We start from the raw sequence: 23,850 nt of genomic DNA, 5'->3' as shown, positions 1-23,850 counted from the left end.
ACCATGTTATTTTTTTAGCCTCAATGGCTTTCAGGTTTAAGTAAAGACAATAACACATTTTGATGGAAGAAAAAAAAAAGAAATACACACACACACATCAAGGACTTGAAACTTTTTAAAAAGATTTGAATACCTCCAGGCCAACTGTTTCACATCTGTATACAAAGTATTTTAAAAACAGCCAAACTAACTGGCTGCTGTCTCCAGTTTCACTCAAAATCATAAGTGACTCAGCAAGAAAGAGAATATTGTTATTGTCTAAACGCCTGGAACTATTCCTTTAAAATGTTAAAATGTGGATTTCTGCTTATTGGTGTGAATGTTTGACCTTTCATACTGTTTTTGTAACACTGAAACAGAAGGAGGAGGGTGTGTGTGAGGCTTTGAAGTCAGTCCAGAGTTGTTCAAAGGATCCAGCTGGACGCAGACACACAGCTGATGAAACAAACTTTATCCAACTCTTTCTGTTTGTAACTCCCATGATGCACTGACCCCCGTTGCCAATCACCACGCCCCCACCCATCGCTTCGCCTCTGTATGTGTGTGTTGTGGCCGTGATTTAGGGTTACACTGTCAGTAACCTCCCACTTCCTGGAACATCCTGTAACTTCATTTCCATGCTCTCATTAGATGCTCATTTAGGCCACGTAATCGAATCATGAAATCCATTATTACTGCAAACATCCAGCTGATTAGAGATGGGAGACACCATCTGTTGTATGTCTTTATACATTGTTGAGGATTTAAGGGATTTACGCTGTTCACCTCCCCCCTTAACTGTGTTTGGAGACAGTGAATGGAAAGAAGATCCTGAAGTTTTGTTTTTTGTTTTTTGTTTTTTTGAGGAGTTTCACACTCCTGATATATATCATGTTTAACCTTTAATACTGTAGACTGAGATTTGTTGACTGAGAATGGTTTCTTTGACCCAGTACAAGTTTTTTAAGGTCACCTTTGACATTTTGTCTTAATTTAAAGCCTGGGAAAGAGGGACTTGTTGTCTTCCTCATTCCCTCTAGACAGATGTGATTTTGAGAAGAAGAACTGAGATTCAGAAGTTTGGCAGATACCTGTTTGAAAATACCTACGTAGCCATACTTGTACTGTTTGTTCTCTCTGAACAAATAAGATGAAGTTAAAAGACTGAGACAGATTTCTCTTTTAGATTATTACTCACTGGTTTGAGATAAATAACAGGGGTTGCCATAATGGATATCGGATGGATATTGATAAGGAAATACATATTTTAAGTGCACAGTTAATGTTGATAAAGAATGATTTCATTGAGAACTTACCAGCAGATTAACCCCATCATTAGTAAAGTAAACACACTGCCGTTTTCATTGAAATTGCGTGACTGGAGGTTATGAGTTTCCAAAAACATCAGTAGTTAGAATAACAAAATTTAAGCAATGTGGTAATGCAGGAAGTGGAACCAGCAATCTCTGGGATAAGCTGAGTTCACGTAAACATACAAGAATTTTATGATGTCTTGAAATCTCATTTCTACAGAGGATGTGCTGTGTGGGGCTTCTGTGAATGAAGTATTAGTGTTAAGGAGGCAAAACACACCACATCACATCTCTGGTTAGAGGGGATGTTGACCCCCCCCACAAAAGTAGAAATCCAGATACAAGTTATGTAAATCATTTCCCTAACTTGTGCTGTAAATACCGTGTAATGCAGATGAAGTGATAGATTGGGTGATTTTTTTTTTCAACATCCAAAAATTCTCAGTAAAATTACAGACGTGCATTTGCCAGAATACCATCTCTCAAGAATTCAAACCCAATTCCATCAAGTGTAATTAATTTTTTACTCAGATAACAGTGAAACATGTTAATCTTGGATACTCATTTTTCACGGATAGTTTGATTCCAACAGATATTCGTCACATAAGATAAATAGAAAACCATTTATGAATTATAGGCAGATTAAAGTGAGGACATCGGATTGGAATGTTCCTTCCTCCATATTCCATATCCATCATCTTCATCCCTTCTTGTCTTCTGCTTCTTTTCAAATTTGAGTAAACACACACCGAGCATGAACGCACACTATATGTAGGGTAATATCACGGACGTCCATGTTTTGAGCACCACATGAACAGAGTTTAAATACAGTTTATCAGTAAACATTCCCCCGACCTGTTTGACATTTGCCTTTTGTTGAACTTGATCTATTTGTCTTCTATGCCTCAGCTGCAACAACAATTCGACGATCCTCACTGTGTGCGTGTGAAAATGATTGTGTTCTGTTTGAGTGTTTTTGTGTACGTGCATTCATTCGCATGCGTTTTCAGTTGTAAGTGTGCTGTGGAGGAAGTTGCTCAAAGGTTCATGGCCTGATAACTAAATGCAGGCAACGATAAGCGTCAAATGATTCACTGTCATTTGTCATTGTTATTTTTCTTTTTCTTTTTTTTTTTTTTTTGCTGCATGAAGTTTTCTTTTCATTTCAAACATGAATTTACCTGCATATATTTAATGTTTGCATGTTTTTCTGTGTGAAAATATTTCAGCTGTTGACCTTTCTTAAGTCAAGAACTGACCATAAATCTGATGGAACTCGAAGATGTGAGTCTAAATGGTGGATTAGGTATGTGATTATCTTGGTTTACTAACTTTTAGCTTTTATCTGTTGATGTTGTTTGTGTGGTCGGATGTGAAATGTTCTTCCAGTGCAGGCAGCTGAGTGCAAGATGTTTTTTACATTCTTGTATGTTGCTGATGATATTCCTGGCAGATATATGGACAAAATATAAATGGATAAATGGCTGAAGTTCTTAACTGCTAATGATAATATTGACTATGAAGAAAAACTATACAGGGAATGAAAACCTTGCATGACACGAATGACTCAGAATATCTAAAGTAATTCAGTAAAGCAGAGACCTTGTTGAATTGGTAACCTTTAACTTTACTCCGGACAACATTTCACATCACTTTTCCTCTCAACTCTTGGTGTGTTTGTATGTGTCTGAGTGTTGGTCGGATGTGTATTTGAAAGCTAATGTGTGCGATGCCCGTGCCCTTTATCACCTGCCCTGGAGTGAGGTTTATTTTTGGGGTGATGCATGATGGTTTGCTCCCACAGGACACTCATCCTGTCAAAGGAAATTACTCTGCTTGTATGTGCGTGTGTGTGTGTGAGTTAGCATGGAGGTGTTTTTATTTGTATCCTCAATGCATTAGCCTTTTTAAAGCTTGCAGTACATGGTTAGATGGGTTGTTGTGTTTGCAAATGTACATAGTTGCTGCATTGCTGCACAGTAACTGACTGTAACTGTATTTTGGTGACTTCAACAAATCTGTGTTCATTAAATAGCTAAAATATTCAGACAGCAGCTTACAGTAAACCAAAATCACAAGAGCAGCCATACCAAATAACATTGTTGTGAATCACTGGTGAACCTGTGCTGCTTTTTAACACAAAAACAGATCTGACACCTGCACAGCATGGTCCTGTAAGACCAAAGGCACTGTGGTGCACCACGCCACCGTACTGTAATGCATAAGCAGCATAGCATAGCAACACAGAGCATCATAGCCAGGAAGTTCCAATTGTTATCTGTCTTTTCCTGAATTTGCTTAGGACAGTCACCTTTTTCATTTTTGATGTTTGATATTTAGAAGAAATTACACACAAAAATTGGAACTGAAATTTGAATGAAAAAAGAGCAATTTTCAAAAACTCTTTTCAAATCCTCTCATAGTTGCTTGTGCTTTGTCCTCTCGTTTCACGCTCACCATCACAGTTTAATTCCTTCCCTTCCTGATGCCTCCCTGTTTTTCTCTTCACTTCCCCGTCGCTCACTGAGGAAAATGAAGAAACTCCTGCTACCCTCTCTTCTCCTATCGCCTCCTCTTTGTCGTGCCTGCCTGCAGCTTTAGATTGCACTCGGGCAGACAACTGTGAGGACACACACACAGGTTTTCATTAATACAGATGGCTGGATAGGTGCCCCAGTTACATATGGAAAATGGGGCAGCGACGGTAGTCGTGATTAAGTCGTTCAGATGTGTGTATGTGTGCCGTAAGGCTGCTTGCTCTGCACATGTAGTAGATGGGTGAGTAAATGTCACGTACTGGAAACGTGTGTGTGTGGTGTCAGGGTGTTCTGGCTCATATTCAGACACCTGTCCAGAGCTGCAAAGTTGAATAAACCTGAACATTTAGTTAGCTCTTGCTGCTGATCCATGCTTTGGCTTTAGGACTAAAATAAGCATCGGCATGATTTAGGTTTAGCTTTGCATGATGCACATTTCAAACAGCCTGCAGATTGCCTACTTTTAGCTAATGTGTGGATCAAAATCAGGGAAAACTGCCAACTGAAATGTCCAATCTTATAAAATTACCTTTTGACAAATACGTACACTGGAAAAAAAAAAGAAAAAGTTTTTTGGTCTTGTAATTATAACGTTGATTATTTGTTTGAATTTTACAAGGAAATATTTTTTCAATGCTTCTACTTTAAAATGTCAAAATTTTTTTTATGTGTTATTTGATGTTTATATGTGTGTATACTCATATCAATATTTAAATATTATTCATCACTCCAGGTAATATTAACTTAGTAACTGTATTGACTGTACAACCTGACAAAAGCAGGTAAAATTTGTGTGTATGTTTGACCTCAGAGTCACGCAAAGACAACGGGACTTCCGGAAGACACGCTTCAGCTGGAGGGTCGTTTGGGTGCTCGTTTCATGAGGCAGTTCGTGGACGTGGAGCTTTAGGGTAGGTTATGTGCTCAACGAACTTTTTTACTTTTCTGTTGGCTCGTCAGCTTATGTCATTGTCAGAATAGTTTAGCCTGCTAGCTAGCTAAGGGCTCTTCCTGCGTGTGCGGACCGCTTTGGACTTGGACTTGGATGATTCATGATTCCTTTTTGTTTTTCGGAGGGCCACGGACACACACACACATTTCTGAGCACAGGTAAACATGGCTGCAGTGTGTTAACTTTCCAGAGTGTGTGACACTGAGGAGCCACTTTCTTCAAGGGCCTCCTTGTTGTGTTTTTAGGTCTGGTAACGTTAGCACGTGGCACAGACTGGAGGTGCTATTTTAGCTTGTTGATATTAGCCTGGTGGTGAACGGAAAGCACAATACATGCTTTGTTCGGATACTTCTCTTAAAACCAGTAGGAGGTATTTTACTTTTAACACTGTTGCAGTACAGAATATGTCATTGTAATTGGTTTAAAAAAAAAAAAAAAAAACCTCCCAAGGTCACTAATGATGTCAGTTGGGAGGCTAATCGCAAATGGCGCCAGCTGTTATGCTAAACCAGACTTCGAAGCAAACTGCAGTTTGTTAGTAAAGCAGTAAAGCAGAGTTGACTCATGTCAGTATGTAATAATGAATTAGTTAAGTGAAAGTAAGAGTAAAAACTAAAAACATTTTTTGTGTGAAATTGTTAGGGAAATTGTGTGAAATTGTTTTTATGTTTTGTTTTGTTTCCAAGTAAATGCTACTGAAAATATGCTAAAATAAGAAGTAGGTCCAGCGAATTAAAAGCTTGGAAAAGAAAAGGTATTTTGCAGTAAATGAAGTAAATGCAGTGGTAGTCTTAAGAGTACATTTTCAGTACGCCTTTTTTTTTTTTTTTTTATGATTTAAGACTGAGCAAAAGCATGGCTGATTTATTGCTTAACTGGTTAGATGAAAAATGACAGTTAGTTTTCTGGTTGGCCTGGTTTTGATTTATTTAGTAGTATATTTTAGCTCTCAGTACAGTAAAGAGTTTTCATCAGCAGTGACATTTCATAAAAACTGAGATCATTTTCATTCTGGACTGAAACCAGTGGAACAAACATGAATATTTCTCGAACCTGTCACTGTCAAGCCCGGGTAAACTAATAAGGAAATTGTCAGGTTCCACTTTAGAGTCCCTTCTTTGTTAAGATATTACAAGATTAATTCTAATGGCCTTATTAGAACTGAATTAAACTGGTGTTGCTCTCTCTGAAACGGTTGAAAAGCAAGAGCTTAAAAAACTTATGCAGTTGAGAAGTCTTATTTTTAAAATATGTCAGAAGTCAAAAATATTTTCTCCAGAAGATGAAGAAACATTGCACTTATCCTAAAAAGGAGACTGAGCCAGATTTCATCACTCACCTCAGGCTAAACTCTCAGTCTGATGCCGAAAACACACACACAGCAGTAAACTTGAGTCAACTAAAAACGGCCTGTCTCTGAGGAAAGCCTTTGTGACTCCAGTCTGACCCCGCTGCCTGGACTCCCCTTCACTGCTGCACAGATCGAAAGATTTAAGGCGGTGAGGAGGCAAAGTAATTCGCTCCAGCTGGAGGCGATGACTGTGTGTATATGTATGTTTTTGAGTACTATTTCTTCCATTCCCGGTAACACGTTCACATAGACACACACACACACGCTTGACGAACTAAAGTCTTTCCCTCGATACTTTGTTAGTTGCATCTTCCTTGTATCGTTCTGAAATGCTTGGGTGAGAAGCAGTGCCATGAAAAGAACAAGGTAAAAAAAAAGGAATATAAAAACAACAAAAGCTGAAGAAATGTAGCAACAATTATTGTCCCTTCCCAGCTGCCTGCAAGTTTAAGACGGCTTCGGTTATGGATTAGAATTGATTGGCTGATTTTAACTCTCATTTCATTACAAATGTTTAACTATTGATCTTGTCATTTTTCTGTATCTGTTCACCTCCAAGAAGGGGAGGGAAGCGGGTGAGTAATAAGTGTGGGATGTTATGAATGTGGTGCATACATATTGTTTGACCTTTAACTTCCATTGATAGCCAGTCATTACATTGTGTGCAGGTGAGAAGGCTTCTGATTATAGGTTGTGACTGAATTAAAGCGATGCAGAGAGAAACAGGCGGCGTATCAATAGGTGGTTCTCCAGAGAGATAAGTAGAGAGAGAGGAGAGAAATGAACTGCAAAGAAAAAGAGAGGGACAGAGAGAGAGAACGTTATGGTCAACTAAACGTCCTTGACCAAAATAGACACACTAGATACACATGGAGAGAAAGAAAGTTTCAAAATGGCAGAGATAACATGCAAAAAAGAAGGGCGAATGTAAGATTAGAACAAGGTTGAAAACAGAAATGTGAGAAAACAATTAGACTCAGAAGACAGCAGACACGAGCATCTCACCACAAATATGCACAATATAGGTTGCACATTATATCTAAATCACTGATACTTGAAAGAGTCTTTGTGATATAAACAAGGCAAATTAATGCAAAATAAGATGTACGAGATGAAATATGCTTCACTCTTCACATTAACTCTTGAAATGTGTAACACTAAAGGTTTCATTACCTTTATTCTCTTTTATTAAAGACAGAGGTGTTAGGCTAAGGAATTGGAGGGATCAAAAATGTACAATGTACAACAAATTTATCTCAGATTTTGTATTAAACAAAAAAATAGCAAGTAAAAAAAAGAGAGCTGAAGAGTAAAACTGACATTGTTACAAGCTTTCACTCTTTAACAGCAAAGGTAAATCACAGTCGGATGCACAGATGGTCTGCCTATGAACGTGGAAATGTGATTAATAGAAAATTATCACCATCCATTTGTATATTAAAAAAAATTACATCATATACCAATATACTTTAAGAGCCACACACTCCCTGATAATGAGGTGCCCAATGTGGATCCTAAAACTATTTCTTTGTAGCTTTTTAGTAGTCTCAACGCATGACAGGAAATGAACTACATGTCATTTGATGTGTTGATGGACTGTACAGTATGTTTGAGTGCGTATCACATTGCAAAGGTTTTGTATCATCTGAAGTGAGGCTCTAAAGATGGCGTGTTGAATGCTGTATAGATTCTGAAGTCCTCTGAGAGAAACATGTAATTTTTTTGTGTATATGTGTATCTTTCTTGGCTCTTTTGAGAGTTGTGTGTCAGTATGTATGGCAGGGACGTGTCAGTGTGAGACGGGTTGGTTATTTGGATTTGGTGTGTATCTCTTTCTGTCTCTGTGGAGCTTCAGCCTTCATCTTGAAGCTCTCCCAGTAAGCGGGGTCTTCTTCTGTCAGAGGTGAAGCTGAGGCAATGAGGTCGCTGAATGACAGCAGTGTAAATGGACTGGGAGGAGGAAGGGATGAAAGATGAGGCTGAGGGTCACAGGGAAAAAAAGAAATGATTTCATTATAAAAAGAAAGGAGTAATGCATAATAATGTTCTACTAATTAATATATTTTATTTTTAAGCCTGTTGTGCTGATAAAATGGACAATTGTCAAGTAATATCTGTTTTCTTTTAATTGTAGAAAAAGTTGAAAAATTAATTGTTGAAATGAGCAAATGCCAACGTGTTCTTACTACAGAGTCTGTAGTGTCTGCTGGTCCAAGTGCTACAGCAACATGATGCTCATCCTCCAGTAAGCTCTCCTGCACAGTCACACAGAAACACACATCAGCACACGATATGTAACTGGGTGTTCTTAAGAGATGAGAAAATCATCCTTAAACTAATCCATTTTCAGAGAAATGCACACAGCACAACGAAAAGTGCGTACACAGGAATCCTTATCAGACGCTCATTCATACATAACCTAGCATTCGTTTCATCATGTGTGATCCCTCGAATACATTCATGTGATTATTGTCATGTCTTTTCAGTCTACATGATTTCTAAGGCTCTGGTGCAGTCAGATAACTGCTGTGCTTACTAGTGGTGCCTGTGATACCAGGTAAAATTTGTTATTTTGTCTATGATGGTTGCAAAACACACTTGGACATAAAGGCCAAAAGCTGAGTATGTAGATGTGGGAGTAACAAGTGATCTTGCTGGGGAGAGTGAGACATGAAGAATATCACCAGGGACTGTATCCTAATTTTAATGTTTCATTACTTTGCTGGTAATAAAGAAGAGAGTACTGCTGTTACAGCCTGTTATATGTGTCATATGTGTATATATGTCTGGCAAGGGTGGTGTCCAGTAAGGTCAGCAGGAAGTAGTAAATCTTAGCTGTTCTATGATCCAGCCAATCAGCACACAGTGAACCAGAGGACGCGAGGTCAACAGCAACACAGCTCATCTCTCTGTTAACAGTCTGGCCTCTGAGTGGGTCTCTTTGTATAGAAGACAAAGCTGTGAAATCGATTCTCAAGTTTGTCTGAAACTGCAATCAGTCACTGATCACATGACAACATGCTGTTGTCGTTGTTGTGGACATAGGAAAAATTACCTGTTACATTTAAGTGTGTTAGTACAGGCAGGTGTGTAGATGTGTGTTTTATTACATTTTACTTGATTCCATTTCATTTTATGCATGACCATGAATTATAATTAATTACAGCCTTCATGTTTATATAACAGCATTAACACTGAATTCATGTGTATTTATGTGGCTGAATCAGTGCTGATTCCAGCTGCCACATTGTGGAGACTGCTATTTAACATGCTAAGCAATTTCACACTATATATGTAAGCTGCAGTTTCAGTTTGTTGATTGATTTGTGGACAGTGGGAAGGTATTCCATGGATGATAAAAGTCCATTTATTCATCAAATCTTTTGCCTTACGTTCAGTGTTGTGTGGTTATGTGAGTGCTGTTTAAGTTAAATTTTCATCTGTGATGAAATAAGCTTTCTATTCAGGTTGAGTTGAAGTGTTAGCGTTGCAACTAACTGAGAAAAATGTGACAAATTTATATCAATAAACTGAGTTATGTCCAATTTTGTCAGCTGTATGTGTGACACAAACTTCTGCAATGCATTTTACTTTCCTAAAAGAATACACAATCGACTCCACCTGAAACAGATGTAAACTGAGTATTTAAAATATAAATTAATCGCACTGTCTCTTCAACAGGCTTCGAGTCTCATAGGAAATACAGAAAATAAAACAGTTTGGCCGAGTGCCTCTAAATCTGGCAAATGAAAGGAGAAAATGTTGCAGGCTGCCTAATGGGGTGTTTTTTGTTTTCAAACAGACTCACTTCAAATATCCAGCTCTGTTCCTCTTCATCTAGATGCATCCTGGTTTGACGCGACACCTGGCCCCGTATGAGTGGTTCGGAGGGCAAGTGAAACTCTACCCTCTGCAGGTTGAATCCCAGACCTGTGCCGATGGCTTTGATGAAACTCTCCTTCAGGGCCTTGGTGGAAAGGAAGCAAACTTTATCAGTTGCGTGCAAGCAATCACTACCAGCACATTAAGAACAAAAAATTATGTTAATACATCTCACAAAGCTGAGAAAGACAGTCTGTGTGTGTATTTTGTCTCAGTAACCTAAAACCACAACAGATGGGAATTCATGCACGTCTATAATGCTGTGTGTGTACAAAAGACTGACTTTGTGTGTGTGTCCAGCCAATGAGCCACAGTAACACTATTATAAGGCTAATTGCTATGGCAACCGTGTAGCTCTGCCATTAGTCAACAGTGTTGTGATGATATCAGAGTTTGACGTCTCTATGCCACCCTCTGAATCTCACAGCATCTTTACTTAGCACCACCATTGCTCTTGCTGTCCATCTGTGTATGTGTGTCTAAGAGAAATTAGAGGAAAAAGAAAGGTAGAATGACCACAACGGGTGTCCATGAAGTTGGGATGTGGTGATTGGGGAAGGCAATCAGAACTAAACAGATAGGGAAACGTGTCTCAGCGTGAGCAATGTTTCTTTTTTCTGTCTATGGTTCCTTCTCTTGCACACACACATCACATGTATGGCCCAGCAGCAATGCAATCGGATGACAGGGTAGTATGGTTGCCATGGTTACCCAGTGGCGGTAGAACGCAGCAAGCTGCTGATGCTCTGAGCCGGCTGATTGGATGGTGCTCCACTCATACGCTGTAAACTGACGAGTCATGATGCGGAAAAACTCTGGCACAGAGCTGCTACCTGGAGGGAGGGAGGGCAGAGAAGAGAGGACAAGAAGAAGATGGAGACAGCAGAGAGGTGAAGGGAAGGCAACGTGAACTGATAGGAAGGTAGAGGACAACCTCAACTCTGAACAGAAATGGTGTTAATATTATTCCACACACAAGTTATTTAGATTCATGTGGACTCACAAGCATACTCCCACACACAGAAATACACAAACACACAAAGTGTACACACAAGCACCCTTAGCCTACTTAACTGACAACACTGACACCTTGTGGTTAAGTTGGACAATAACACCCACATCTGACAGGTGACGTGCGGTGAGTTAGTTCATTGGCATGAGTTTGAGGTGGTTGAAGTGGGAAGCTGACACAGATTGTTGCTGCTTGACTCTCACACTTTTGCCATTATCCGAGCAACAGCAATTATGATTTTATTTCTGTGGCTTGAAAATTACAAACTCTGGCATGCACTGGACATTGATTCGAATCTCATTCTAAATGAACTGAAACTAAAGAATCCTGTAAAAAATGTCCCTCCACATTTTTTTTCCTCCATCTGTGTGTACGTTTGTATGTTTTGTTACACATTTGTGGTCTTTTTTATTTTGTCCTAAAACAATATTCTCTTGCTCAATGCCAAACTGTCCTCTTAAACTCCTCCTCTCAAAAAGTCTTTTCATTCCCTATTTCTGGGGTGGGTGGGGGGAATTTTTTTTTTGTGTGGCTGAAAAGAAAAATATGGATTTACAGTGGGAACCCACTTCAAGCTTCAAAGCTTCAAGCTTTGTCATGTGTGCGCCTGTTCATTCAGGTCTAATGTGGAAGCAGTTTTAGATATATACTGTAGATATGTAACCATTATGGTTTCTCAAAGAATTAGCGTTTGTTGTACCTGGTTAAAAACAAACAAAAACAAAAAACAATAAACAAAAAAAAAACAAAAACAAACCCACCCTCCAAAGAAAAACAAAACAAAAAAAAACCTAGATGCTCAGAAATTTAAATTTTGACCTACGAACAAATAACGTCTGAAAATAGTGATTTATATTATTAATACTGTTTAAAACATTAAATTCAGCATTTACCTGGCATGGTGGTCTTCATGATATCCACTCCCACCTGCATGCCCTGTTCTGCAGCAAGCACAGCATAGTCCCCCTGATGGGAGAGGTTGAAACTCCAGGTAGCAGCTGAATCTGAGCTGATCTGGGTGCAGACAGTGAGGAGGCAGATCAGAAACACTTAGTTAATACGCACAGTCAAGATTAAAGACTAAAAGGGGACTATTTTGGAGTCTCTTGTCTGAAGTATTAAAATGAAAACAGGTAACCTAGCCAAACAGTCAAGTATAATGTAATTAACATACATTATGTGTTTAGACCTTAGAATAACCAGTGCTTAAGATTCATCTTAGATTATTCAATAATTTTAGCACAATGTGGCAACACACAGAGTTTAAAGTGTAATTTATAATTATAATGCTTCCTATAAGGACATATTCTATATTACAAATGTGTAATGTGGGCGTTAATAAATCACTGCGGGTGAAAGATCCACAACTAAATAAGTCAGTATTAACCACTAAGTTATTACTTATTTCCTGTGTTCACAAATTGGGCAGAGGAAGGCGACTATTTGTACAACATTTCTCCCATCATCCACTGCGGCGACAGTAGAATAACCTCTTCTAACGACGTACAATAGTTTACTTTACTTTGTTTGACTTTGGCCGACCTGTGGAGGAGCTGCCAGGTAAGGCTTCCCTCTGGGAGACCGCTCCAGCCTGATCTCTGCCCAGGGGACGCCCATCCGCTCACAGACGAACCTCCTGAGCAGCAACCTGCCGGCCTGGTGGACAAAACAGAGTTCATTCCGAGCATCTGGACTTCACGAAAAGTAGAAAGCTCGCAGTCAGACTCACAATGGCGGACTTAGCATCCTTGGCGAACACAAACTTTCCGATCCGGTCTTTCTCCTCTCTCTGGACACAGCGGGCAGCCAGCAGCCACTCGGCCCTGCCGGGTGTCCACCCCCCGCAGCGAAAAGCCCACCGGACGGACGGCATCCCCTGGGCTGCCCGTCCCACCCCGTCATCCCGGACTTCTTTTAGGATGCTAACGTTAGCATGGCGCGTTAGCATGAGCTGCGGCCGAACAACAACACTGGCGAAATCTTTGAGCTGAGACGTTCAGGGGCTCACAGAGAAGAGCCACATGTGTAAAGTGAGCGCTGCTCGGAAAACTTCTCCAAACACAATCTGTTTGGGACGAGACCACGGTGAGTCCGGGCGACAGTCAATGTCGTCATAAGTGGGCGCGGTGGAGGATTGACCAATAAGAGCGCTTGAATAACGACACCTTCAATTGCTCCCAGGAATATTCTCATAACGATCTGGTCGCGTTGAAGTGGATAGAAATGTCTCCCCAGCGCAGCCATGTCCACACGACCGAGATTCCACATTTTAGTGAAAATCTTTTAATAATATTTAAAAAAAAAAGCTGCTACAATTCTCCCCGTGAGTTGTTACCGACTGCCATTTTAATCAACAGCACAATTTGACCCTTGAAAGTCTTATTCTCCGAGGCTCCTTGAAAGCACCATAAAAATTGCGTTTCTCCGATGTTTTTGTGATTGCGGTACATTTGTGTGCTCAAGGTGAGTTGTTTTCACAATATTTCAGAAATAATAATTTTTTGGCAGGTGCCGGAAGGATGGACGTCACATAAAACAACGTTACTTTACTGATCGCGATGGTGAAACTGTGTTGAGCGCGTCTGGTTAGAAAAATGAGGATCTCATAGAGCAATATCCTCCGGATATAAAATATCATATTAGATATATCTAGGAGATATATGAGGACCTAACCTGGAAGCACACATAGCATATAGGTGTTTTGTAAATTGTGGGATAGATTTGAAACGTTATTGCTAAATGTAGTTGAAAAATGTTTCAATGTGCTCCAACTTTTTCAAATATTTTCTATGAAATGAAATGTATTACATGTTGTTGATTATTTGGCTGTAGTAGCCAAACAGGCATGTTGCTTTTTAAAGGGCCGCAGAGACAACTGGTACATCAGCAGTTCATCTTTGCTGACAAATCAGAATATGCAGATTCATTATGTTTTCATTTCTGCATTTCTGTCGATTGCCTGTTTTTTGACTACTGTTACACACTTTAGTCACTGACGGATCTCTCACTCACAGTGTCACGTGATGTACAGTGTATTATCTCCTTTTAAATGCAACCGATTTCTTTGTCTTCGCTATTTGGTTGCTGCACTCACAACTTTACAAATCTTTGTTTTTTCCTGCAGGTAGACTGCCAAGCCATTTCAGTCTGTAATATCTTTTCAACTGATGCAAACTCACCTGGTAGCAGTCTAGTCCAGACATCCTGTTACACTAAACCTCTGCGGCTTTAGCAACATCATCTTCAAGACAACAAGTGAACCTTCTTCTCAAACTGGGGGAAAAAAAAGGAAGACTTTTCATTATTGACTCCTCCAACACCTCTGCAGCTACATGCACTTCTTTCCTCTCAAATGTTACGCAGCCTGTAGTGTAACAGCTAAGATTGCTCTCCTAGGTGGAAACTTCCCAGGGACTGCTGGAACCATAGAATAGTATCTCCCCAATGATACTGGATGTGCTTTTGAGGGGATGAAACATTGCTGTACATGGACACATTTTTGAAGTAGACATCCACAGTTGTCTGCATCTTTATTCTGACTTGTGACCCGTCTTGCTCTGTAGCTCTTTCCATTATCCCTTTTCTCTTCTGTGACACCTTATCTTTTATTTTTCTACTTTGTCTGTACTCTTATCTTTTTTGTCCATTTTCCACAAGTTATCTCTCTTTGTCTCTTTGTTTTTCTTTCTGTATTCCTGTCCACTCCGCTGCCAAGCTGGATTTCCTGCAAGTGAAACATCTGAAGAGGAAAAGGAAGAGCAACTACAGCGTGAGAGAAACACAGACTCTCATAAGGGAGATCCATAAGAGGAGGGATGTGTTGTTCTCCAGACAGCAGGTGTAGATCCTCTCTGATCATTCTGCATGATCTCTGTTGTTTGAAGGCTGCCGGATTGAACAGATCTGCAGCAGCAGCAGCAGAAAGAGCACAACAGTCCTGTCTTGTCTCACGAGGAACTTTTCCACCATTCTCTACCTCATTGTAACCTCAAAGTTAAATTTGGAAACTAAGTTTTAAAACCATTTTTCCTTAATGAAGACTCATTACTGCCAAAAATGCTGTACTCTTTTTCAGATTTAGAACACATATCACAAATAAACTTCGAAGGAGGTTTTGCCACAGTGAAACAGTCAAGCTTGGCTTGACAAAAAGATCAAAAAACAGTAAAACCAGACTCTTCAATCACAATATATTTTCTTATATTAGAGGATTCACTGGCAACGACCTGTACGCTGATAAAGTGCACACATGCAGTGTAGAAAAAAATGCCATGTTTAAAATAATTTGAAAGTAGCAGCTCATTATCTCAATTGTCCACCAGAGAGCACTACTGGTTTTTTCCAAAAGTGTCATGTGTTCACACATCTTGGACAAATTTATTCTAAAATAACAACATCAGCAACAACAGAAAACCTGTTAAAACTATCAATTGATATGTAATAAGAAGATTTTAATTTTCCTCAGATATCTTATATGGGTTGGGCTGAACACCAGGCTACAGTTTTGTGTTACAGAGAGCACAAGAACGTATTCATGCATCATCAGGCTCCATGGGCATAAAAACATCCTGTTAAATTGTCAAATTAAAAACATCAAATTGTTTGCTTTTGTTCTGTCTGTCAGAATACAGCTGTTAATGAGCTGAAAAGGCAGGCATGGGAAGAAGTGGCCAGAGGTGTCAACTCACTGGGGGAGGGCGAGCTACGCACCGCTGTTGAGGTGGGTTTATTTAGCTGTTCTGATCAGATTTATAACAAATCTTCTAGTCTTTATTTCTCAAAGTTCCTTCAGCACACCATATTTATGCTAACTGCTTACTGTCTGAACTTTCCCTTATCCTCTACAGGTGAAACGACGTTACCTGGACTGGCGTGCACTGATGAAGAGAAAGCAACTTCAGGCTGAGCTCTCCCTCTCCTTCTCCTCACCCTCATCTTTGAACCCAAAAATGGAGTATGATCAGTCCTCCCCAGAGAATGAGGCAGCTTCTCTTGTGTCTGGATGCGAGCAGCTTCTGGACCTCTCAGGCCTCTCAAAGGACTGTCACTGTGACTGGCCGGAGCTGGAGGCCCTTGGCGAGCCAAGTGGGCAAGACACGATGGCGCCACCAGAAATGAAGATGGAGGATGACGTCAGTGAATACAGAGTAAGGAACAGAAACACATCTCTCCCAGTAGGTCATCTGTGTAGAATAACAGATGTTTTGTTGTTATCAGACAAATTCCCTTATTGATTAGATATTATAATTACATTTTAATTTAATTAGGTTAATGAATATCTTCTTCGGCAGGCGTAGTTATGTTAATATATAACTGTGATTATATAACAGATCATGTAGCTCTTAAGTGGCTCTTGTTAATCCTGTTTTTGGATTGAGCTCATGCAGGTTCACAAGGTGCATACTGAATTAAATTAAAGCGGTTTGAGGTAATTAGGGTTCATTTTCAACTTGAAATTTAAAAGGTAACTTTTTGTGACTGCACAAAGTGCCTGCTTTTCTTGTGCTGTTAAACCTTTTTATTACTAATTATTACCTAAAAAATCAAGTCGTTTTATCCTATGGTGTTATTGCTTCTGTAATATATGAGGTGGCTTTCTTGGTCAGCCCACAACATCTGAAATATATCGCGCATAAAGTATCAGTTGTATTCTCATTGGTTTGGGGTGTAAATCAATTGAGACCTCTGAGATTCTTTTAAGTGGCTCAAAACCGATTATATGTGAACCCAGACAAATTCAACACCAGCATTTAAACTAAAGTATCAATCTGGGCGTCAAGGATAAATGAAATTGAAACATGAAAACTGATTTTTAGTCTCTTGTATGGCTCAACTCTGCTGTTGTCCTAATGAATCTTAACCATGTTGTCTTTTATTTTTCATCAGGGTTATTTTCTTTTCTTTTGAGACATTTGGGTGACTTCATACAGCTGTTCTCTGAAGCTGAATAGCAATAATTGTATAATGAGTAAACTTTAAGAATTTCACTCTTTCCCCTTAGCTGGAAGGTGATGGTGACATGGGAGATGGAGAAATAGATGAAGATGATATTCCCACCCTGTTCAGCGACATTGAGGCACGTGGTGAGGGTCATGTCGGTGATGTGTACTCCCACGGTGACTTCGGCACACTCAATTCCTCCAAGGCTCCCACCTCCACAACCAGCAGAGACCTGCCGCTGGCTGCTGGCCTGATGGGGATGCCGCCTCACCCTCTGAGTGGACTCAACAATCATGACAACGCGGGAGTCGGGTTTCTGGTTGCTGTCGAGAAACAGCGCCTGGAGCTGGAAAAACAACGCCTGGCTGTGGAAACAGAGCGCCTTGCAGTGGAGAAAGACCGTTTGGCGGTGGAGAAGGAGCGACTTCGTCAGATGGAGGTAGAGAGAGAACAACTGCAGCTGGAGAGAGAGAGGTTACTGGTGGAGAGAGAGAGGCTGAAGCTTTTTTTCCTCAGCCAATCAGATCATGTCGACTCTTCTTTTAACCTGCCATCCCAACAAGGCTCGCCCTCGTCCTCCACACCTTCCTTATCCTGTACTCACAATGGACAAAGGGAGAGAGAGAAGGAAGGTAAAGGGTGGATGTCTGTGGTGGATCTGGAGACAGAGAGGCTGAAACTGGAGAAGGAGAGACTGCAGCTGGAGAAAACGAGACTTCAGCTGTTCAAATTTGAGGCGGCTGACTACAGACTGAGGGAGAACGCCTCCAGGTGGAGAAAGAGAGAATGTAGCTGCACAAAGCTCATCAGGGCCACTGAGAAAAAAGGTGATTACAGAGAGAAAGCTGAGGGTGAAGGTGGCAAATAAATAATATTCCAAAAAGATGACTCTTTGCATCAAAAATTGCTCCCTAATCAACATTAATTCTATACACACACATATCCTTAAATAATTAAATGATCAGTATTGATTTGGCCGAGGAGAAGTCCGAGATGAAAAGCTGGCATATTTATGACCATCACGATAAAGCAGTGCCTTACAAAGTCTTTGCAAAATGGTTGCCAGGAGAGAAAGGATACCATGACGAAAAACATCAAGGAGTTGTTTGGCACACAACAACTGATAACTTTTTAGAACCTCTTACATACACTTGATAAGATGTTAAGTAGCACATAAAAACACAATCATACGCAAAATATGCAGTACAGACTGTAAAATGCGACACAATCTCCCAAATGTTGTCATTATGTCTTACGCTGCTCTCATGCATCAATTCTGTATCAGTCAGTCAACTTCATGGGTGCTTGTCCAAATAATGTAGCTGTCAAATAAAAAAAACAACAACAACCAAACAAAAACAAAAGCACACAAATGCTACTTGTACATAGTGATTTTACATAGTTTACATAGAAATAGATGTGATTTGGATTTTTTTTTTGTTAACAATAATATCAATAACAGTAACTGTCCCAGTGAGCCATGACATGTGACAGTGAGGGTGCTGACATTGAAGGAGCTATTCATTTTTAATGTTTTCACCAGTGCTTCTCCATCTGTGATGTGTGTGTGAAGATAACTCTTACAGTTTGGAAAAGAAGATATTTGGTGAGCAGCTCCTGCAAATTTGGTTTGGATGATGGGATGAATTTAAATGAAAGACCGCTTTATGGTTATGCTTTCCTCAGCTCATATTTTAATTTCTGTTGTGTTACAAGTGCAAATAGAAACTGTATTCTGCTGTTTTGTGCTGGAAATTATGCCCTCCAACAGAATTAAGCTCTAATCTTTTCCACTTTACTGTGATGAAGCAATTTGTTACTCTTTCTTCCCATGTTTTTCTGAAGCTTATACCAGTTTGTGTCTTTAAAGAACTCATCACCTGGACAGCAGTCTTGTTTTTTTATTATTTTTTTCTTCTTTGACGATGAGTCTGTTCCTGATATGCATGTACATGTGCCTCATTTTATGGTTTCCTGCTCTCCCTGTGGCGTTATGTTACTAAGTTTCTGAGAAATCTTTGTGGAGTAAAACAAATTTGACTTCCAGAGAAATTTTGTAATAGTCAGAATGGAAGAAAATGCACATTACGTATCCAAGCAACAAAGTGCTGCTTTTGATGACCAGCCTCTGTGGTCTATCTCATGTCTTCATGTTCTCAGCGTTGCCTTTCAAGAATAACGGCAAAAGAGGAAACGAAGACAATTCAACTTTTTTGTCTCCCCTGCATTTTGTTGATGCTGCTTCAGAAGCCCATTAGGGGTTCACAGATCAATGCAGGCAAATGAAAAAAGAAAGAGACACGCATTAAAAAATCACCTTGATAGCACTGATGTGCTGCACAAAGGCTGTATCCCTAAAAACGTGGCTAGTGAGGATTTCAGTGAAAGTGAAATGTAAGCAGGGGACTTTTCTTTAACATACCAGTTCTAAAATGTTTAATACTATATCTGTATATTGACTCAATAATGCATGAATGCATGAAAAAAAATATTAACTCAAAAATCTATTTGTGAGACTTTCTATAAACACTAACATCACCTGAGCTCTTATAGAAACAGGGGGCTCGAAGCAGGCAGATCAATGCATACAGACGTGTTGGTTTTAAGTGTAAATTTTGACTGTGAGATGAAAACTATATATAAAGGGCCTTCTTTAGATTTATCTGGACTCCAATCATTGGTAGAGAAGACCACATTTACTATGGCCTACTTGTACCTATTAATACAATGCAGCGAATTAATAAATATCAATAAAATCAAATAAAAATCAAACCAGACTGTATAATGTTAAAGGGTTAAATGACTTCAGAGAGATTCATTAGAGGGAGCATCTGTACAGTGCAATGGAAGCTGAAATGTTTTCAACAGCCTGAGATACACTCAGATAGTCAGGTAGACTGTAAGAACAAGCTGCCTTCCCTTTGGTCATCAGCAGTTAAGTACTAAAGTAAATGACACCGATCTGTTGCTCACTTGTTCAGATGTAAGAAATCTTGATATCTCATAGTAGTAATAAGGATTACATTGAAGGTAACACAAATAACTGTGCATCATCTGCATAACACTAAAAATACACTTTTGCCCCTGAATGGCAACGTGAACGCATGATTCTGAAAGACACTATTTGAAACAGTCTTTAAGATGTTAGATCGAACAACGAGCATGAAGACAGAGTCTACTTCAGTCCCTATAAAAGGGCCATGTACAGATCTATATTCAAACAAAGAGTGGAAAAGCAAATTCCATCAAGGCTTTCTGATTAAATACAATAAAAATTTTATTTTCTCATCTTGGAAATATGAGGTATAAAAGATTTGGGCATAATGCAAAGCTAGTGGGGACGAAATGGACCAGCAAATATAAAAAGGTGAAAAGGCTGTTCTCACTTTCCAGTGACGATACAGGTGGTAATTTGAATGTTAGTGTGTGTGTGTGTGTGTGTGGGGGGGGGGGGGGGGGGGGGGGATGCTGGGGGAGGGGCAGTTGTATGTGAAGGTGCAAGGTTAAAAAGGTGGCAAAACCTCCTTAAAATTGTTATTTTGCTTCATCTCTGGGCAAATGGGAAATACTTGTCAGTAATAGCCCAGCATGGTATGTGAGTGAGTGTGTGTGTGTGTGTGTGTGTGTGTGTGTGTGTGTGTGTGTGTGTGTGTGTGTCAGGGTGTGTGAGTGAGATGGGAAATAATGGAAAATGCTTGTCAGTGATGGCTCTGCATTAGCAGTGTTACGTCTCCGTGGATTGAAAAAAGGAGCCCAAATGACAAAATCGCCGCAGGGAGCTTTTAACTCCTAAGATGCTGGTCTACAACAAAAGAGACGAAGGCAGAGCTGCAAAAATAGAAAAAGGAAACTCCAGCTGAAGACACATCAAAGGCCAAAGTAATTTATTCTGGCTGTCATTTGAATTTCATCCCCTGTTAAATCTTCCACTGCAGCTGTGCTGTGATTTTGAAGACCCTGATGGCCGTCAACAAATACATTAAAAGTTTTAATCTAGGGCCAGGAGTGATTACTGTATTTCAACATATGTAATTCATAGCCATGCAAGTTGGGTAGCTCTTGGAATGTCAGTCAGCCCACCACTTTGTCTGAGCAATGATTGGAAAAAGTAGAGCAAGAGTTTGTGCCAACGTTCGGGCCTCAGAGGATGAATCCTGTTACAGTGCATGAACTTTTCATAAAAGTGGCTATTATCAGGCAAAAACAACTAGTTTTATTCAGTACGAGCATTTATTACCACATCCTCTCAGCAACAGATGGACAGCTTCACAAATCTGTTGGCATGAATCTAGATCCATGGTCTTATTCACCATCTTAAAAAGTTTTAAATGAAGGGATTCAAGCATTATCATCTACTGTAATATTGATGCTACAACAACCTGCTGACACTGTTTGCGTCTCAGTAGTGTGTATTCTGGAGTGACAGACTCAAAATCCAGTAAGCTTAGTCTCTAAAACACAATCTGCAAGATGTTGCAGTAACGTCTGTCAAATAATATTTGGTATTAAATGCTGAATATTTAATTAATTTAGGTATTTTGAATAATTAGCATTGATTTTATACAACTTCATGCAAGGTGCATGGGTGGAGGGGATTCTCCAAAAAGATGGCTAAAATTCGTCAGACAGAACAGTATGATTTTACTTTTGTTTCATTTTTTTTTTCTTCAACAAACAAGAACCACAGCTGTAAGACAACGTGTCCTCAACACCTGTGACCGTGCTCATAGTCAAACACAACACCTGATTCTGCCTAGAGTCTTTTGAATTACTGACAAAAGGTAGACGCCCCCGGTGATGGAATTAAAAATCACCCCAAAGCTCCCTGCTCTATTTGACACTTTCCCACAATGCAAACAGGATTGTGTGGTCGCACATCAAACGAAGAAGAGATCGCCCCAATATAATGAAGAACTCCCCAAGAACCTCCTGTGATTTTGCTGTAAAAAGGCCAGCAGGTAGCAGAAATAACCACACAGAGAGAACAGGTTGAGCCTTGATGTTTTACTAGAAAAAAGAAACCAAATGGAAAGAAAGAAAGGAAGAAAGAAACAGAGTGTTGGAGCCAGCAGCCAGCTTTTTGCTCTATACGCATGAAGTCCGAAGGGCTGGAGATGGCAAAGAAAGAAACACAGCAGTGTCTTGTACAGTGTAACTCAATGGTATCTGGTCATAGCCAGATCAGTGTTAACTGTCTTTCACTAATGTATCCACCATGGAAACCCACTGTTTCTTACATGCTGGATTGCTTCAGTACTGTTGCACTGATCCCCTTGTTTGTGACAGATGTGAAGAAAGTTGTTTTAATATTCTCTTTGAGATACTCATTGTTTTATGATATTATTTTCTATTTATGCCTCTATCTGTTGAGTTTCACTTGGCTATATTAGATGCATGTTGAGGTATGTGTGTGAATTTAAGAAAGCAGATGTTTTTCAAAGGATTTTTGTGTGTGTGTGTGTGATTTTGAAACGTTAAAGGTCACATTATGAAAGTCATGTAATTTCTGAAAAAGGTGCCAGAAGAAACTCAGATTGTTGACTGGTGTCTGAGGTTTTTGATTTATCTCTTTCCCATTATTTTTGCCGTGGAGCAGAGCAGAAAGCAAGAGAGGACGGGACACTAAAGCGGAGGGGTAAGGGAAGCAGAAAACAGAGGAAAGAATATTTGAGAGGAGGGAGCCGGGGCACAAGAAAAAATTGCAGGATTTTATAAAAGGAGAACACAGAAGAAAAGCAGAAGTGAGCAGAGCAGAAAATACAATATCATAACATTCCCAACTACCATATCAGACTGTACTGCCCTATGCAAGTATCATGTATATTCTCTTTACCCCAAATTTGGCAGTAAGCAGAGGTGCCATACAGTACATGCCAGATTTAAAAAACTTAGCACGATGGTACCCATTCAATTATATCCTCAGGAAGTACAACCGCCCCTGTAGCTGAGTCACATTTGGTGAGAAGACAAACGACAAGAAGCACTGAGATGGTATGAAATGCAACACAAATGCTCCACTCTTTGAAATGTCAGACAGCATTGTTTCACTACGGTACAGTGATCACAGTGGCCCATCCTCTCTTGAGGCCTGCCAAAATGTGCTCTTATTGTATTGGCCTCCGTGTTGAACACTGGCATCTACACGCTGTTTCAGGGGCTCTTTGTGGCCCACCAAAACAGAGACTGTGGGGTAAAAACATTGGCAGACAATGAAAAGTGTTTGAATAACTAATGGTGAAACAGACAGACCAAAAAAAAAAAAAAAAAAAATACAGTGATCCTCTCATAGTGCTGGAGCGATCATTAAGAGCTGACCCTGTGTATGTAGCAATGTGTTTGCGTGTTTCTACATGTGTGTCCGTGTGAGTACCAGATGGGACATTCAGTGTTGGGTAGGACACACAAAGACTGTGGCATATCAATATTCTTAAGTTATCAAAAAACAGCCATTAAACAGAAGGTATGCCATGGCCTCGGACAATCAGTGAACAATGTTCTCTATAGATATATATTTATTTGTATTATATATAATATGTAGATTCATAAAAAAAGATTTTTATCTTAATTACAAGTAGTGGCATTTTCTTTTATATTCATTATTGCAATGAATTGTTATCTAAGATGATTAAAAAAGACAAGTGAGTTGTTTTGCTACGCAGTTATTTACAACAGTTTTTAAAAAGCAAGCTCTCTGATATAGTACCTCTACCCGGCCACTGGAAATGACTAAGGATCTCAAATGACAACCAAACTACCCCCCTGAAACGGACTCCATACTTCTAGAGAAACTGAAAACTGTATCAGTAGGTTCATATTATTTAAGTCAAATGAGGTGCACAGTGTTATTGAAACAAATTGTTTACCAGCCAGGAAAGAAAAATTAC

The 23,850-nt window shown here is 39.6% G+C and overlaps 2 protein-coding genes across 3 annotated transcripts; one reads left to right on the top strand and one right to left on the bottom strand.

The window, feature by feature from the left end:
• Positions 1-7,306: 7,306 nt before the first annotated feature.
• aasdhppt (aminoadipate-semialdehyde dehydrogenase-phosphopantetheinyl transferase) lies at positions 7,307-13,127 on the bottom strand. Of its 2 annotated transcripts, none has more exons than XM_029518370.1 (7): positions 12,756-13,127; positions 12,569-12,682; positions 11,920-12,035; positions 10,726-10,847; positions 9,941-10,099; positions 8,319-8,387; positions 7,307-8,111 (listed from the first exon to the last, which is right to left on the bottom strand). In XM_029518370.1, exons 1-7 carry the CDS (start codon positions 12,926-12,928, stop codon positions 7,941-7,943), a joined length of 924 nt encoding a protein of 307 aa, XP_029374230.1. In that variant the 5' UTR covers positions 12,929-13,127; the 3' UTR covers positions 7,307-7,940. The 2 variants fall into 2 exon arrangements, with proteins under 2 accessions (XP_029374230.1, XP_029374231.1); XM_029518371.1 differs by having other exon boundaries at positions 8,322-8,387; positions 11,920-12,030; positions 12,565-12,682; positions 12,756-12,899.
• On the top strand, positions 13,048-19,592 carry msantd4 (Myb/SANT-like DNA-binding domain containing 4 with coiled-coils). Its single transcript, XM_029516665.1, has 5 exons — positions 13,048-13,111; positions 14,545-14,864; positions 15,651-15,746; positions 15,874-16,173; positions 17,028-19,592. Exons 1-5 carry the CDS (start codon positions 13,048-13,050, stop codon positions 17,832-17,834), a joined length of 1,587 nt encoding a protein of 528 aa, XP_029372525.1. The 3' UTR covers positions 17,835-19,592.
• Positions 19,593-23,850: the final 4,258 nt, after the last annotated feature.

Source organism: Echeneis naucrates, chromosome 13 (assembly GCF_900963305.1).
Source record: "Echeneis naucrates chromosome 13, fEcheNa1.1, whole genome shotgun sequence".
Classification (NCBI taxonomy): domain Eukaryota; kingdom Metazoa; phylum Chordata; class Actinopteri; order Carangiformes; family Echeneidae; genus Echeneis; species Echeneis naucrates.
The sequence above is the reverse complement of the archived record's forward strand: the minus strand, read 5'-3'. Positions and strand labels throughout refer to the sequence as shown.

Excerpts from the sequence above, each read along its gene's own strand:
- aasdhppt (XM_029518370.1), bottom strand. The coding sequence starts at position 12,928 with ATGACGGGGTGGGACGGGCAGCCCAGGGGATGCCGTCCGTCCGGTGGG. Across the intron at positions 10,848-11,919 it reads CATGAAGACCACCATGCCAG|GTAGCAGCTCTGTGCCAGAG; the intron begins GTAAATGCTGAA and ends CCCTCCCTCCAG. Across the intron at positions 8,112-8,318 it reads CAGACACTACAGACTCTGTA|CCTCATCTTTCATCCCTTCC; the intron begins GTAAGAACACGT and ends TGTGACCCTCAG.
- msantd4 (XM_029516665.1), top strand. The coding sequence starts at position 13,048 with ATGTGTAAAGTGAGCGCTGCTCGGAAAACTTCTCCAAACACAATCTGT. Across the intron at positions 13,112-14,544 it reads CTGTTTGGGACGAGACCACG|TTGTCTGCATCTTTATTCTG; the intron begins GTGAGTCCGGGC and ends AGACATCCACAG. Across the intron at positions 16,174-17,027 it reads ATGACGTCAGTGAATACAGA|CTGGAAGGTGATGGTGACAT; the intron begins GTAAGGAACAGA and ends CTTTCCCCTTAG.